Genomic DNA, 14,302 nt, shown 5'->3' with positions numbered 1-14,302 from the left:
TTTTTCAGAACAACATCTTAGCCTCTCATAGTCTTCTAATTAGTGCATCTTTGTTCTACTGCTTCTTTTATTTTTCAATTAGACAAATTTTAAATGTAAAAATAAAGAAGATAGTATAATGTACTGCCATATACATCTGTTACCTGGCTTCAGCATTTACCAGTCCTGTATCATTTATTTCCCCCAATTGAGTTCTTAACATTATTGGTTAATGCTTTTGGACTTACAAGTACAAAAACCAGATTATTTATCTGAGAGTGTATTGCAGATGGCACGTTTTCTTAGTGTTAAATTTAGTGTTGTGACTCACAATAAAAATCCTTTGTTTTTGATTTTTTTTCTAAGTCTGGCAATTACCATTTAATATTGTTAAATTTAACATAGTGACTGTAAAAATTCCACTTTGATTTTAATTTATAAAAATCTGACTGTTACCATTTATTTTAGTGACTTAGATGTTTGTTAATTGAGCAAGTATTTGGTGAATGCCTGCTATGTGCCAGGTATTGTGCTACATGCTTGAGAGCAAAGTTGAACAAGGTATCTAACCTCATTTTACTTGAACACCATTTTTTATTTTTAAGTTTTTGTGTGGGTTTTTTTTGTTTGTTTTTTTGAGAGACAGTGTGAAGGGGAGAGAAGGACAGAGAGAAGGAGATAATCTTTAGCAGGCTTCAGGGTCAGCACAGAGCCTGATGCAGGGCTTGATCTCGTAACCATGAGATTATGACCAGAGCCAAAATCAAGAGTTGGATACTTAACCAACTAAGCCACCCAGGCACCCCCATTTTTCTATTAAAAAAATTTTTTTTAATATTGATTTATTTTTGAGAGACAGAGTGAGCAGGGGAGGGGCAGAGAGAGAGAGGAGACACAGAATCTGAAGCAGGCTCCAGGTTCCAGGTTCCAGGTTCCAGGTTCCGAGCTGTTAGCACAGAGCCCGATGTGGGGCTCGAATCCACGAACTGTGAGATCATGACCTGAGCTGAGGTTGGATGCTTAACCAATTGAGCCACCCAGATGCCCCCATTTTTCTGTTTTTAAAAGCAAGAATATTTTGTTAATATATTAGTAACTGCTTTTCAGAAGCTGGTAACATTTTTAAGAAAATTTGGAGGAGCAGTATAGTTAGCAACTTCTTGTTTGCCCCCATTAAGAAACTATATGTGAAAAAATTTAATATTTCTGTTTAAAAACTACATTTTTATTTATAAAAAAAAGACAGTACCAGAATAAAGGACAATCCTTTTATATTTCATTTTATGAAATACTAATTTTTCCGTTCATTTTGTCTCAGACCAGTAAAAGGTGATAGCTTCCTTTTGGCGTTTGTGAATTACTGCTTTAGAGGATAGTCCCATATAAGCGCCAGTGTCTTGAAGAGATTTGGTTGGCAGACAAATGTCTTGAAAGTTACAGAATTATTTGTATCAGACAATTTAAAACTCTTTGTGCTATGCAAACTACTCTCTTCCTTTTTTAAAAGTTAAAATTTGATTCTAAAATTCATAGGGAAATTTGAAAACATAGGAGAAAGTTTCTGATTACAATGTAAACAGTTAAACATTTTTTTGGTGTAGTTTGTTAGGCATAAATTTTTTATATCTTTGTATTTAGTTGTTTTAAAAATAGCTTTTTTTTTTTTTTTTTAATTTCCTTTTAGATATAAGTTGAATCCTTCAAATTGTTCAGGTATATTTTTCTTAATAGTGTAATGAGTAATTTCCCAAAAAATTAGAACTTCACTTCAAACAAAGTAAAAAAATGTATTAGAGAACTTGAGCTCTCAAAGTTTAACAAGTTGGGAAGGTATAAATTATGGATATTTTGTTGTCGTTAAAATTCACAACACAGAAGATGTTTATAAGTGGAATACAGCATATCAAATGGTATTTACTTTTGAAAATTATGTCTGTAGAAACCCAGGATATACAGAGAAAAATGAAATCTGGGGTTTGGGAAGGAAAAATAGAGGAGTTTCCCTAATGCTAGGTACTGGGAATATACAGATGAGTAAGAAATGATTCTTGTAACAAGTTAAAAATCTAATAGTGGAAAAGAAATGTGTTTTTTAAAATACAGCATATTTTGCCATTGTAACTAGATGAACAGAGTGGCTCAGAAATACAGGTGACAAAGAAACTAATTCTGTCAAAAATAAAACATCCAGCCTGTGGTTATTACTTGTTTTGGAATAGGACAATTGAATATTAAAAGAAAAGGAATTATCTTCACTGTATAACTGGGTAGGGTATATATGGCCTCTGGTAATGCTATTTAAAAGGTGTTGTCAAATAGATACAGTTTAGAAGAAATTCTGAAATGTTGTTTTGTTGCATTAAAAATGTCATAGATACTCTGAAAATGACTTAAGGAATATAGATGGAATTGCATGGAAAGAGAACAATATCATAACACACATTAAAATCACCTCTGTCCTCTGCGGTACTCAAGACATTTTATCCAAATTTGAAATAACCAATTCAGTGTATAATTTTTTGGTTTTCAGGACCAGTTTTAAGTATATTCCCCTTTCTCCTTTAAATTTGGTCTCTTTTTTATGTTTCTCTGAAGAAGATGTGGTAGATCTATTTTATCATCGCTAAGCTCAGTGTAACGAGTGTGTGCAAGAGTAATAGTAGAATATAACATCCTGTATTCTACAGACTGATGTTTTGGGTTGAAGGTAGTTGTCAGTCTCCAAATGAATTTATGTAAATTATCTCTTAAAATACATTTCCTGTTACCGACTGTGTAAAATTATTTAAAGCCCTGTACACCTAAACTTGAGATTCTGCACTTAATTCTGTGGAATGCATAAATAATGTTTCTTTGTGCAGAATCTTGGGTTTTGAGGTCTAGAAAATTTATTCGTATCCGATAGAGTCATTGAATGTTGTCTGGGGCATCTCTCCCCTTGTGTTTTACTTTGTTTTGTCTTGCATTCATTATCTTACTGTCCATTTCAGCATACAGATTTTCATCCAAAATACTTGTCATTGGGATACTTTTAATAAATAAACTTTCATCGCTTCTTTAAGTCACTCTTTATTGAGTTCCTACTATGTACCAGACATCATTTAGACCCTGGAACTTTAGATGGTGTGCCAGGGACCTTGGATTCTAATACTGAAGATACATGATCAATATGGCCAATAATTGGAAGGTGTAGCTTTTTTGTTTTCTAATTGAGCTTTTAGTTTAAAGCTTAAGATTTTTTTTCCCTTGGAAAACTTTTAAAGACAAAATCAGGAAATTACAAAGCTAAAAATTCTATTTGAATAAAGACTATCTTCAGCTGACTAGAGTTAACATTAAGAAGGTGAAAATTTGGGGGGTGCCTGGGGAGTTCAGTTGGTTGTGTCTGATTCTTGATTTCGGCTCAGATCATGATCTCATGGTTCGTGGGTTCAAGCCCTGTTTTGGGCTCTGCACTGATAGCACAGAACCTACTTGGGATTCTTTTTCTTTCTCTCTGCTCCTCCCCTGTTCACTCTTTCTCTCTAAAAATAAATAACTAAACTTTATTTTTAAAAACTGAAAATTTTTCTGTCAGGCATATAAGATATATGAAAAACTTAGGAGCATGAACTTGGGAGTGTTTGCACTTTGAAATTCTCCATTCACTCTGTGCTGATCAGAACTAAAATTAATGAATATAAGTTGTGATCAGCTCACCTTCACAGTTATTGTAACATACTTCATTTAAGAAAACTTATGGAGGGTCGCCTGGGTGGCTTGGTCGGTTAAGCGTCCGACTTCGGCTCAGGTCGTGATCTCACGGCCCATGAGTTCGAGCCCCGCGTCGGGCTCTGTGCTGACAGCTCAGAGCCTGGAGCCTGTTTCAGATTCTGTGTCTCCCTCTGTCTCTGCCCCTCCCCTGTTCATGCTCTGTCTCTCTCTGTCTCAAAAATAAATAAACGTTGAAAAAAAAAATTAAAAAAAAAAAAAGAAAACTTATGGAAAATTTCAAATATACAAAGAAGGAAAGCAAATACTGCAGGAATCTTCAGGTACTCATGGCCTTCAATGCTTCTCAACATACGGAGTTAATCTTGCTTCACGTATAGCTCATCCCTGACTTGATTATTTTAGAACAAGCCCCAAACATAACATTTCATCTGTAAAAACTTCATTGTATATCTTTGAAAGATAAGGATTGAACACACAATCACAGTACTTGATTACACTCCCAAAATATTTGTAAGTTTACTGTTGTCAAATATGCCATCAGTGTTCATATTTCCAAATTGTATCGTAGGTGTCCTTTTACAGCTGGTACATTTGAAGCTGGATCCAAACAAGGTTACATATTATATTTAGAAGATGTATTTCTTAAGTCTTTACACCTATAACAGTTTCTCGTACCTCTGTTTTGTTTTTTCTTGACCTTTATTTGTTAAAGAAACTGATCATTTGTCCTGAAGAATGTTTTCACATTCTGGACTTGGCACATTACATCCCCTTGTGTCATTTAACACATTCTTCTATCTTCTGGGTTTTCTATAAATTGGGGGCTAAATTTTGAGGCATTGGATTCACATTTGTTTGTTTTTTGTTTTTGTCACGAATATTTTATTGATGTACTTCCTACTACAGTATTTTATGATATATATAATATTTCCTTTCTGTATTGTAAATGCTGATCAATGTGTACAGGTATTTTCATCCTGATTGATCCATTTTGAAAGTAGTTCATGGTTTCAGCAGCCATTTGTAATCACTGCTTAGACCTGTTGTTTCATTAAGGGTTGTTGAAGAACATCAGACTGCATTTGAATAAACAACCATCTTTCTAAAATTAAATGCATGTTCTTTGTCATTCATGTTGACAAGAAGACATTGTGCAGATTAGCCTTTAACTTTTCATTTCACTTTAAGACAGTTATTAGTTAAGTATACTTGGTACATTGAGTGCTGTGTCAAAAATTTAAACTAGTTGTATGGACTGAGAATGTACTTCCCCATTTTTCTCTTTAGCACACCCCTTCATTCTGCAGGAAATTCTGCCCAGTAGGTCGTTCTTACAACTATTTTCAGATCGTTGATGATATGTTAGGTTGTTTTTGCAATGTAGTGATCAAAAGATTCTTTTTTAATGCAAATTTTGAAAGAATTGGTGCTAAGCACACAGTTTTGTGGTCTGCTGTACAGTATGATTTGTCACCTCCTTAGCTTCATACGTAGAAAGAGAAGGGTAGTAAAATTTAGTACATCTGTTTCTCTTGTACGTTTACTATAAAATCAAGTGGCTGTATTGTGGTTTGTTCTGTTAAAAGTGTATTAAAAATCTTTTGGAGGGGCACATGGGTGGCTCAGTCAGTTAAGCGCTTGACTTCGGCTCAGGTCATGATCTTGCGGTCTGTGAGTTCGAGCCCTGCGTCGCGCTCTGTGCCGGCAGCACAGAGCCTGGAGCCTGCTTCGGATTCTGTGTCTCCTCTCTTTGCCCCTCCCATGCTCATGCTCTGTGTCTCTCTGTCTCTCAATAATAAACGTTAAAAAAAAAAGTTAAAAAAAAATCTTTGGAATTTTATAACTGTTAAGGAAATTTATCAGGTGTAAAAGAAATTCTAAATTCACTTATCTTGTGCCACATAGTGAACATCTGACTTTAAATATAAAGTGTTGAGTAAACATTATAAATAGGTCTCATGGGGTAGTCAGTAAAACAGATACTATTAAGCGTCCAATGAAAGAAAAAAGCCTACTCCTTGGTACTTCTTTTTAAATCTTTTTCTACCAAATTTGACTTCATTGTGTCAGAGATTCTTGTGTTAATATATGTAAGCTCTAAATGTGCTTTTTTTCAAAAGTCATTCTTAGTATCTGAGGTAATTTCATACGTACAGTAGTTGGTCCGTTTATCTCGGGTTTTGTCCTTTTTTTCTTTGTACTTGTTATCTACCTGTTCATGGGATAACAAGTTTTCACTGTCTTGTTTAGTGTTTTCCTTTTGAACGTTTCTCATTTTCTGTGAGGATATGCTTGTGGTGTTTTTTGTTTTTAATTTTTTTATTGTTTTTTCTGCTCCCAGATATGGGAATATGTTTTGTGTCAACCTTAAACTATGTGGTTTTGAGGAGAGAAGAGTTTTTGTTTTTAATGGATGTGATAGTCTTCAAAAAACTACATGTCTTGCTGGATACAAAACTGTACACAAGTAATAGCTCAGGGCACCTTTACCTGATAGTGTGATATGGTTGACTGTTCAGTTTTGGGTACAATTAGCATATCGTTGTTCCACTTAAGATTGTGAAAAATGGAGATTATGCAATCATACTGCCTAATTCTCACTCTTTCTTTATACCTCAGTGCATCCTAACTGGTTATGTGCCTGTTTCTTGAGTTAGGAAGAATATCAGTAATACCTTTCTCGACTGGCATTTTGGTGTACTCTCTCTGTTCTTGGCTAAAGTCTCAGGAAGTACATCATTCCCTGAGAAGCTTGTGACTCTCATTCCCAGCTGCCCTCCTATTCTTTCCTCTGTAGGACAGCCCATGTACTCTCGTGAACATGGTGCTGCTGCATCTGAGCGACTTCAGTTGGGGACACCGCCTCCTCTGTTGGCAGCTCGTTTGGTGCCACCTCGAAACCTCATGGGATCCTCCATTGGGTACCATACCTCAGTCTCCAGCCCCACCCCTCTGGTCCCAGGTAAGCTTTGCTACAGATGGTCGGCCATCCACCCTCTGATCTTTTTGTACCATAGCTTGCTAGCCTGCGTGGTGACTGGCATCCTGATCTGCCATCACAAATTCCCACCGAACCTCTTAGGTAGTTTTCTCTTCTGTTCCTCTGCCTCTTTGATTTGTCCCTAGTGGTTGCTAGATTAGGCCTCCTGTGTGTCTGTCATCTCTGGTGTCCTCTATGTTGACTTTTACTGCCTCAGTAACAAAGTCATGGTAGTTCCTTGAACTGATTTCTAATACAGTAAATAGGAAGAGAATATCTACTTGGATATTTTCTAATCAGTTACACATTACAAGAAAAACTAGGATAATTTTTTAAAAAGCAAACCAAAAACATCTGTTTTTCTTGCTGATCATGGATGAGCATATCTTTTTTTCCCTCTCTGATCCATGTATGACCTGGCTGTGTATAATGTAGTAATTTCTGGAAAACTCTTCCCTCCTACTTATGTGTACCTTTGGAAGACCTGTGGAGTGCTTTGTGGGTGTTTCATGAGGTTTTTAACATTTCTTGCTTTCCCTTTAGATCGGAGTCCATCATAACTGTCTAAAGGACTTTTGAGTTTCTAGGGGTTCTGTGTATTCTCAGGAATTATAGAACAAGGTCATTTGATTATGTAACTGCTTTAAAACCTACAGCTATAGGAGATTTTCTTTCAAGACTACCAAGTGGTAACTGAAAACTTTTTTATCATAATTTGCTGATCTTATACTTTGAATCATATTGATTGGCCATTTAGTAAGGATCTGAATGTCTCTTACTTTGTAGCTGAAACTTAATATGAACGCCATAGAGCATTTTTCCACCAAGGAAGAAAAAGAGACGCAAGGACTTCTAAATCACAGTTGTGAAAACCAGTGTCTTCACTTAATCTTAACCCTTGTTTCATTTTATGTAGGATGAAGAGGATATATACCACTTAGAGATGAACATATTCAGAATTTTTGTAATATTAACAAAATAGCCATTTAGCATTATAATTTTAAGAATTAAATATTTAGTTGTAGAGAAAACAAAGGGAATGTGATAAAAGTGGCATTGATGGGGTGGTTGGTAGTAACATAATGATTATATTTGTAAATGTAAAATTTTTTTAGCTGTTTGAAATAAAACATTTGAAATGTTTTATGTATGAAAGCAGCTATTATATCTCCATTTTAAAATGTAGGTAAGCAAATTAGTAGATTGATTTTTTTTCTCTATTTTTTTCCCTACTTAAAAGAGTACCTAGGGTGGGGGGGATGGCTAAATGGGCAAGGGGCATTAAGGAAGACACTTGTTGGGATGAGCACTGGGTGTTCTACCCAGGGGATGAATCTACTCGTAAAGTCATTATTGCACTATATACTAACTTGGATGTAAATTAAAAAAAAAAAGAGTACCTAGAAATTGGTGAAACATGATAACAGAGGAAACTCAACCAGTCCTTTATATATAGTATTCATATATGTGCATATTTCTCTTAAAATATTTAAGAGATGTTTGGATTAAGTGATTAATATATAGGATAAAAATGGCTAGCTAAGGTAAATGAATTTGGAAATATCTCTGTAATCAAGAACAGATACGTGTATCTGTGTTTTGAGACAGGAGCGTTTTTATTTCTTTCACTTCTAACAGGTGTATTAATATATATTGTAATTCAGATTGTGTGTGTGTGTGTGTGTGTGTGTGTGTGTGTGTGTGTGTGTATTTGTATGTATGTATAGGTTGATATATTTGTCAAAGAAAAATTCATTTTTTGCAGTTGTTTATAGTAATGAAAAATTACTTAACTACTCTCTTATTTGTTATGTGTTTTGTTGTTTTGTTTTCCCCCAGATACATATGAACCAGATGGTTATAATCCAGAAGCTCCTAGTATTACCAGTTCTGGTAGATCTCAGTACAGACAATTCTTTTCCAGAACACAGACACAGCGCCCAAACCTGATTGGCCTAACATCTGGAGATATGGATGCAAATCCAAGAGGTGAGAATGCCTCAGCCTTTGTTTGTTGCTGTTATACAGGAGTTCAATACAGCATTTCAGACCTCACTAGGGTCCAAAATTATTTACACACTGTCCTTTTGAAGAGTGCTCTATAATCATCTCAAATAAATGTTTTTGAATAACTTTGTCTCCACATTTTATTTTAAAACTATAATTAGAGGGGCACCTGGGTGGCTCAGTCGGTTAAGCGTCCAACCCTTGGTTAGGTCATGATCTCATGGTTTCATGAATTTGAGCCCTGAGTCAAGCTCTGCACTGGCAGTGTGGAGTCTGCTTAGGATTCTCTCTCTCCCCCTCTGTCTGCCTTTCCCCAACTTGGGCTGTCTCTCTCAAAAAAAAAAAAAAAAAAATTAATAAAGCTATAATTGTAATATATTTATTTTAAAATAAAAATACTTTTTTTTAATTGCTTTTTTTGTATACCTTTAGCCTGTTTTAGCTGTTTACTGGGCACTGCACTAGATATTAGGTAAAGAAAGATGAAATGACATGGTCCCTTGCCTTCAAAGAATTTGATCACTTCAGGGCCTACTTTGTATCGTAAGAGCTGTGTTGCACACTAATAACTGAGAATCTAAAATACTGCAATAAGATGATTATTTGACCTTTTTAAATATTTATGATTACAACCATATGTCAGGATCTTTACAGAGCATAGTCATAAACCTTTAAAAATTAAATGCAAGCATTTACCTTTAATATGGGTTGATGTCCTCCTTTCTCCTCCCTTAAAAAAGTTGGTTTAGGGGCACCAGGTGGCTCAGTCGGTTGAGCATTCGACTTTGGCCCAGGTTGTGATCTCATGGTTTGTGGGTTTGAGCCCCACATTGGGGTTTGTGCTGACAGCTCAGAGCCTGGAGCCTGTGTCTCCCTCTTTCTCTGTCCCTTCCCCGTGTACTCTGGTCGCTCGTGCTCTCTCTCTCTCTCTCTCAAAAATAAATATAAAAACATCTGAAAACAAGTTGGGTTAAAAAGTTTGATGAGGTTCCAGTTTTTCTTACTATAGTTGGTTTTCTGATATTTAATTTTAATTTGAATGTCCATGGGACATCCTGACAGTATTTATCTTTTTTTTAAACATTTTTTAAAAGGTTATTTATTTATTTTGAGGGAGTGTGTGCATGTGCACCCATCAGGGAGGGGCAGAGAAAGAGATTCCCAAGCAGGCTCTGCATGGAGCTGGGCTCATAGCTTGATCCCACAAACAGCAAGGTCATGAGCTGATCAATAGTTGGATGCTTAACTGAGCCACCCGGGCACCCCCCTGACAATGTTTTTCTGATTTAGTTATATGGTGACTATTTTCGTGTTCTTACCTTCTTTCCTGTCTTGATTTTATTAACTTTTATTTATTGCCATTAATATCATTGTTACTACTGCAAGCTAACAGTTTTGTGTCAAGATGAAACCAAATGCTTTTGTATATGTATTATTATCTCTTATTTTCCTTTCCTACAACTCCTTAAAAGAGGTACTGTTTTAATTCTCTTTTTACAGATAAAGACACTGAGGATTAGAGAGGTTAAAGAAATTTGCCCAAAGTCACACAGCTTTTAGTGGCTGAACTAGAATTTGAAGCCAGGTCATTCCAATTCTGAAGAGTATACTATTACCTTCTATGCTATAATGCATATATTATTACCAAATTACTTGAAATTAGTGGAAAGATCAGAGTCTTAAAAATTCAAGTTTTTCCTTTGTCACTAGTCTGGTCTTTCTCTGCATTCATATACAGTAATTCGTGGATAATCTCACTCAGATAGAAATGAGGTCTTTGGGGGACCCTGGGTGGCACAGTTGGTTAAGTGTCTGACTTCAGCCCAGGTCATGATCTCAAAGTTCATGGGTTCGAGCCCCGTGTCGGGCTCTGTGCTAATGGCTTAGAGCCTTGAGCCTGCTATGATTCTCTGTCTCCCTCTCTCTTTCTGTCCCTTCTCCACTCACATTGTCTCTGTCTCTGAAATAAACATTTAAAAAAATTATTTTAAAAATTAAAAAAAAAAGAAATATGGTTTTTGTACAGCAGACGTGGTTTGTCACCTTGGCAAAGTCATCCAGCCTCTAGCTCTGTATCTCTTTCTTTTTTTATAAAGCACTTCAGTAAAGGAAAGCAGTAGGCAATGTTAGGAGGTAATCAAGCTATTTTAGGGAAGATCTAATGGCATCTCAGATTCTAGAATGCATTATACCATCACAATTGCTATCTCCTCCATTTGCCTTCTGAAAATAAAGGCCCTAATAGAGCAGAGATCAAAGTTATTTTATTCACTGATTTACACGTATGTCTAATATGATTGTTGAGCTCTAGCAGCTGCTAAAGAAATACATGTTAAATCTGCATCATTATTTCCCCGATTGTCACACATATTACCCCCCACTCTCATCCCTACCCCAGCATCTAGCCCTACATGTCATTTTTGGCTGCTGATTTTACTTTTGGTACAGTCACTTGAAGTTAAGGAGAATATTCACAGTGTATCAGGCATAGTTTTGTGTTGTTATTTATTTTTTTATTCACACCTCTTCCCACTCACAGATAAGCCATTGTAATGTCAGTTTCTTTAAGTATTTTAGTTTTAATTGTTATGAATGAAATATAGCAATTTATAATACGGGCTTTGGGTTTTCCTCCCAACTTTTGAGTTTGAAAAATTTTAAACGCACAGGAAATCAAAAGAAATACAATAAACATTTGAATACCTTTACTTAGATTCACCTTTATTAAAGTTTTGTCACCTGTGGGCCTAAGTGCTTGCTTATGTATGCGCAATGCACATTCTTCTTTATCCCTTCTTTCCTTCTCCCTTCAGGTTTTTTTTCCCTGAGTTACTTGAAAGTATATTGCAGAGATTATGCCCTGTAGCTACTTTATTTTACTTCCAAGAATATGACGTCCTTCATAAGCACAATATCATTGCTACACATAAGAAAATCATAATTCCTTAATATCCTGTCCAGGTGAACTTTTTTTAAATCACATCAAACAGTACAAATAATTTCACTCTGTTTATGGTGCTAAGTTTGATTGCTTGTCTGAGATGATAATTGGTAGATCTCTCCATTGTAAAGTCATCATTTGTGGGGTGTACTTTGGCACCAGATAAATATCTTGTTCTCTAACAACGTTTACTGATGAATATTGTTTTCCAACCATTGATGATCCTTGTCTGAATCAATTTTTACATTGGAGCTGCCTATGACTTTTTAAACTTCAATATTGTATTTTTAACAAAGGAGAAAAAGGAGGCAGTTAGTAAATAAATAAGCATTTCTGAAAAGGAAATGGTAGCTGGGTGCTATTCACTCTGCTTTTTAGCTTTTAGGCTATATATTGTAATCATTTGAAATTCCTCAGATACCATGCATTGTTAGTAATGTTAATTTTTGTTTCCAACAGCTGCTAACATTGTCATCCAGACTGAACCACCAGTTCCTGTTTCAATTAATAGCAACATAACCAGAGTAGTTCTTGAACCAGATAGCCGAAAAAGAGCTATAAGTGGTTTGGAAGGGCCGCTCACAAAGAAACCTTGGCTGGGAAAGTAAGACAATTTGCTACTTAGTAGTTCTAATTGGTGTATTTGTTGTTTTTGTTTGCGTTAGTAAATTTGTAAAATTCACAGTTGTCATTAATCAGTGATTTTAAAACTTTGTGTCTCAAAATTAGGGTTCCCCAAGGCATCATTAGAACATCTTAAAAATGGGAAGAGCGAGCAGAATATAATAGATATTAGTAACTTGTATTAGTAACTAATAAAATAGGTATTAGTAACTTGTATTCTGTACTTTTACAGAAGTTGAAAAACCCACCATTGAAAAAAATGATGTTCTTTCCTTGCTTTAAAGTTAGACTCCTTGGTAATTGTGGTGGATCTTTTTAGCCTATTAGTTTTAATCTCATTTGGGCCTCTCTTTTTGTGATCTTTTGCTCTTCAGTCTTCTTTTTCTATACCTGTTCTGTTCCCATGTAACAAGGTCGATGTGAAAATTACTTAGTAATTTCTGAAGAATGTAAGAATGTCTTACAAATGACACTTTAATACATATAAACTTAAAGTTTTTGTGGACCTGTCTGATGGCTAGGCATAAGGTGGGGGAATTAATCAAGATCTATTAATATTCCTTTCAGGCAAGGGAATAACAGTCAGAGTAAACCAGGATTTTTGAGAAAGAATCAGTATACAAACACCAAATTAGAAGTCAAGAAGATCCCTCAGGAATTAAACAACATTACTAAACTCAATGAACACTTCAGCAAGTTTGGAACTATTGTGAACATCCAGGTAAATGTGACTAGGTTGCTGACAAATGAATGTGCTTTTATGCATCTTTGAACATAGCAGTTCACTTTGCTTAAATGAGCCAGTAATTAATCTTATAATCTCTGCTAAGTGTTTTAAGCTCCACTGTATAGCTCTATACCCAACTTTATGATGAAATTAAGCTGAATTTGTTTTTTGCTTTTTTTTTTTTTTTAATTTGTTTCTTATCTGTAACCTCTTCCTGAAAGACATTGAGGATGGTTAGTATATTTTTATTCATGGTGCTATCTCTGGACAAAAGACTTTTTAATCTGCTTTAGTATTCTAACTAGATAGGTAAGATTTTTGGTAATTTCTAAGGTAATTTTGTCTACTGAGTGACTTTTATATTGTAGTGAAAAAGTGATTGGTTAAGGATGGTTGTAATCTTGACAATTTAGGCAGCGTAACATGTTATCTAACATCATGTGATTTGTAGTTTCTGTATTTTGCTGTCTACTTGACACATATTCCAATTTATGCATTTGTGGTTGGGTGTTCCAGTGTAATTGAGAGTACTTGAAGTCCTTATTAATTTGCCATTTCACTCAGTTACCCCTGATGGTTAATGTTGGTCATGAAACCAAAATATGATTTATGTAACAATTTAAGAAAGTATCATGAGGGGGTGCCTGGGTGGCATAGTCGGTTAAGTGTCTGACTTAGGCTCAGGTCATAATCTCACGGTTCGTGGGTTTGAGCCCTGCGCTGGGCTCTGTGCTGACAGCTCAGAGCCTGGAGCCTACTTCAGATTCTGTCTCCCTCTCTCTGTCCTTCCCCCACTCACACTCTGTCTCTTTCTCTCAAAAATAAATATAACATTAAAAATTTTAAAAAAATTATATGAAAAAAGGCACCACCCTTAGGTCACTGCAATAAATCCCTGTTCCCTTCACCCTCCAATCTCTGTACTCATCCAAAATGTGGAGGTGTGCTATACTGGACCAGCACTGTTGAAAACACTGGCTAAAAATGAGCATGATGATCAGGGTCCTGGCCTTCATGCAGCTGACCTTCTCAGAGAGCAGAGAGAGAATAAACAAGTAAAACAGGTTAAGTGCTATAAAGATAGATATAGTAAGGTAATTAAGTGATAGAGGGGGAAGGGAACTCAAGAAAAAGCACTCTGAGAGGTGACATTTAAGCTGAGACCTGAAGAAAGTAGTATGAGGGGGTGCCTGGGTGATCTCACGGTTCCTGAGTTTGAACCCGGCATCAGGCTCCATACTGACTTTGCAGAGCCTGCTTGGGATTCTCTGTCTCTCCCTCTCCCTCTCCGCCCTTCTCCCACTTGTGCTCATTTGTTCTGTCTCTCTCT

At 35.8% G+C, this 14,302-nt stretch overlaps 1 protein-coding gene across 4 annotated transcripts in view; it reads left to right on the top strand.

The window, feature by feature from the left end:
• RBM27 (RNA binding motif protein 27) overlaps positions 1–14,302 on the top strand; it is a 73,112-nt gene that overhangs the window by 32,988 nt on the left and 25,822 nt on the right. For 2 of the 4 annotated variants that reach the window (XM_053907372.1, XM_053907371.1), the window contains exons 9-12: positions 6,491–6,655; positions 8,513–8,662; positions 12,081–12,225; positions 12,813–12,966. In XM_053907372.1, coding sequence (XP_053763347.1) covers positions 6,491–6,655; positions 8,513–8,662; positions 12,081–12,225; positions 12,813–12,966 — 614 coding nt within the window. The remainder of the gene's footprint in view (positions 1–6,490; positions 6,656–8,512; positions 8,663–12,080; positions 12,226–12,812; positions 12,967–14,302) is intronic. The other 2 variants (XM_053907374.1, XM_053907373.1) reach the window with 1 other exon arrangement.

This window comes from Panthera pardus, unplaced genomic scaffold (genome assembly GCF_024362965.1).
Source record: "Panthera pardus isolate Hobbes unplaced genomic scaffold, ASM2436296v1 HiC_scaffold_2, whole genome shotgun sequence".
In the NCBI taxonomy this organism is placed as follows: Eukaryota; Metazoa; Chordata; class Mammalia; order Carnivora; family Felidae; genus Panthera; species Panthera pardus.
This window is presented reverse-complemented; position numbering and strand designations above follow the sequence as displayed.